Genomic DNA, 2,858 nt, shown 5'->3' on the forward strand with positions numbered 1-2,858 from the left:
GTGGCGAGCAGCAGCTCCGGGGTGGGCATGGCTCTATGGGCTGGCAGCCTTGCGGCTCACTCTGGCAGGACCCATCGATGTCACGGCTGAGGCTGCCAGGGTCATGGCAAGGGGGCAGGTCCATGGAGCTTTCGTGGCAGCACCCTGTGGAACCGTGCCAAGTCCAGACCTTCTTGCCACAGTCCAAGCCATCGTGGCACAAGTCCTGGTCACCATCACCTTTACGGTACTGCATCCTGTGGCAGAAATGGCCAAGCTCTCAGGGATAAACAGTCTTGGAAAAAGAAAAAAAAACCCAAAACCCAATGTCTTTTTTTTTTTTTTCTGTTTCTATGAAAAAAATGAAGAATCTGAGACAGCTGAGAGAATCCAACTCACCCTGCAACCAGTGATGGATAATCTGAGTCTTGAGGAAAGCGCTGGGGCCGAAAGCTTATATATGCGACCAAGCTCTCTTGGAAATGAGGCATGCCATGGGAATTAATAGCTGAGCAGTGAGTGCCACTTCTGTATGTATATTTTTTCTGGCACTTGCTATTGGATTAATCAGCTGCAATTAGCATCTCCCTCGATGTAATGTCATCTTAGCTCTTTGCATATGCAGTGGCCATTATCTAATTAGTTCTTGCATCGGTCATGTTCACATATGCTGTTACCTAATGTTAGTCAGATGGGATCCTGGGATAAGGATACCTGGAATACCGTGATGCTGAGTGATGTGCCCAAAAGGAGTCTCTTGTGGCAGTGGGAAAACCACAAAAAGGCCCAGGAGTCCTGGTGTCCAGTCCCATGTCCAGGCGCCCAAGGGGCTCATGCCTTGAAAAAGGGTGTTGGAGCAGAGGTACACAAATGGCAATGGTTTTTCACGGGGCTGAAAGAAAACAGTTGTTGGAAAGAAGCAACTGTTTGGAAAACAAACAAGCTTCCTGCCAAAATAAAGAGCAATTTTTTTTTTTAAAAGGAAAAACTGGAAAAACAGTGACATTCTGTTTCCAATAAGAAGTGATGGATTTTTCAACTCTATTTCAGCTGAACACAACCCTGACCAGCCATAAACTAGGTATTGTGTTTGTGATGTTCTCCACAGAGCTGGGGTTTTTACTCAAGCTGTTCTCTGGGTGTTTTACCCACAGCTCAAAATCCATCTGAAAAAATCTTTGGCCTTGGATTTGTCAGTGAAAAGTTGAAATTTGCTGTGAGAAAGTATAGTTTTCCAGCTGGCCTTGTGGCTGGAGCCCCAGGTTGGACATTTTTTGTCAGACACAGTCTGTGATACCTGGACATGATGCTCATCACCTTCCAGAGCACAGAGGAATCTGACTGCCAGAGAGATGGGGAGGGAATCAAGGGTGACATCAGAACCATGATGAATGGCAGATGTTGTTGCCCTGTGTGTAGGATAGATGACTGGAAGAGGTGAGCTCTGAATACAAGTTCCCTATAGACTCCAGCATGCCAGGGCACAGGGGTGGCTGTGGATGGGATGTATTTTCCCTTATTTTACTGAATTAATTCCTTTCCAAATGAGGAACACCTCGTTCAAGTGAGTGAGCACAACACCGAAAGGCCTTTTATGTGCTACAAATCTGGAATGAGGATGCCACAGAGGAGCGCTGACCTCATGAAGTAACAATTTCAGGCTTTGTCAAGCACCATATCCACCTCTCTGACATTTCTGCTTTGACTCATTTTCCATGTAGCTGCTCCACTTTGCATTTCTGCGGATGGTCAAGGCATTTTTTAAGTACCAGCAAAGTATCTTTCTCAGCAGCCCTAGGGCTGTCAGTGCACAAGGCATTTTCATGAACTCACTCCAAAGCAGAGCCTTTGTACGAGACACTCAGAGGTTGGTCCAGCGGCGTATGGGTTTGAATCACTGGGAAAAGCATGTGCAGAATTCGGAGGTGTGACTCCAGGGCGCGTGCTTGGACCTGACGGCTCTGCTGCTGCTGGGATAATTTATTCTTCAGCTACAGGAAGAGTGTAATTGCCTTGCAGGAAGCCACAGGACTTGCATGTAAGGATGGAAAAGACAAACAAGGACGTTAGATTTATAACTCATTACTGCAGGCCCAAGGCTATGCTGGTTTGGGATTTTTTCGTTAGAAGAGATATTTTGGATTTATTTCCCTTCCTGAGGATTTTACAAACCAAGAAGTGCAAACATTTTATTTCCAGATCTCATCTCTTAAAATCTGCTACATTTTAATAGAATTCCAGATGAGATTAGATAGTATTTCAGAATCCTTCAGGGTAAACTTATATCTCCCCATCTTTCAGTGACTGTCTCTCTCCCTGCACCATGCAGACCATGCTTGCTGGTCTATTTAATCTTACCAATCCTTTTAAGAAGCCTGCTTTAAAGCTCAGAAAATTCACTGGAAAGATTTCCATTAACAAAAAAGACCTTGAGGACTACACAGATTCTTTGATTGCAGACTGTGCATCTTCAAAGTCATAAGCAGGAGAAAGATAGCATGAAACTGCATGGCCAAGAGGATGCTCCAGTAGCTTAGGTAACACCAGCAAACACTATTTTTCCCCAGAGAAGAGACTGACCCAAGAAGTTTACTGCATATGCTGGGGTGCTGTCATCAGTAGCATGACAAGGAGTTGAAAAATCCATTATATTCAGAAACAAAGAAAGTGCTAAAAAAGTGAGCTATAATTCAAAGATAACTGAATAACAAACACCAGAAGTTTGCAGTGCTGTTACATATAAATTTTATTGGCTTTCATGGCTAATTGGAGATTAAAACAAGAAAAGGGAGTATGATGCATCGACAACGTTAAACATCCCACACACCAAGGAGAAAATTAACAGCGGGTCTAGTGCTTGCAAAGGAGACTCACGCTGA

At 44.3% G+C, this 2,858-nt stretch overlaps 1 protein-coding gene across 1 annotated transcript in view; it reads right to left on the reverse strand.

The window, feature by feature from the left end:
* LOC104510003 (keratin-associated protein 10-4-like) overlaps positions 1–2,858 on the reverse strand; it is a gene marked incomplete at its 5' end in the record, with an annotated part of 12,650 nt that overhangs the window by 411 nt on the left and 9,381 nt on the right. Inside the window, 2 exons of the mRNA XM_010152132.1 lie at positions 8–236; positions 1,277–1,320. Coding sequence (XP_010150434.1) covers positions 8–236; positions 1,277–1,320 — 273 coding nt within the window. The remainder of the gene's footprint in view (positions 1–7; positions 237–1,276; positions 1,321–2,858) is intronic.

This window comes from Eurypyga helias, unplaced genomic scaffold, assembly GCF_000690775.1.
Source record: "Eurypyga helias isolate BGI_N326 unplaced genomic scaffold, ASM69077v1 scaffold625, whole genome shotgun sequence".
Lineage (NCBI taxonomy): Eukaryota > Metazoa > Chordata > Aves > Eurypygiformes > Eurypygidae > Eurypyga > Eurypyga helias.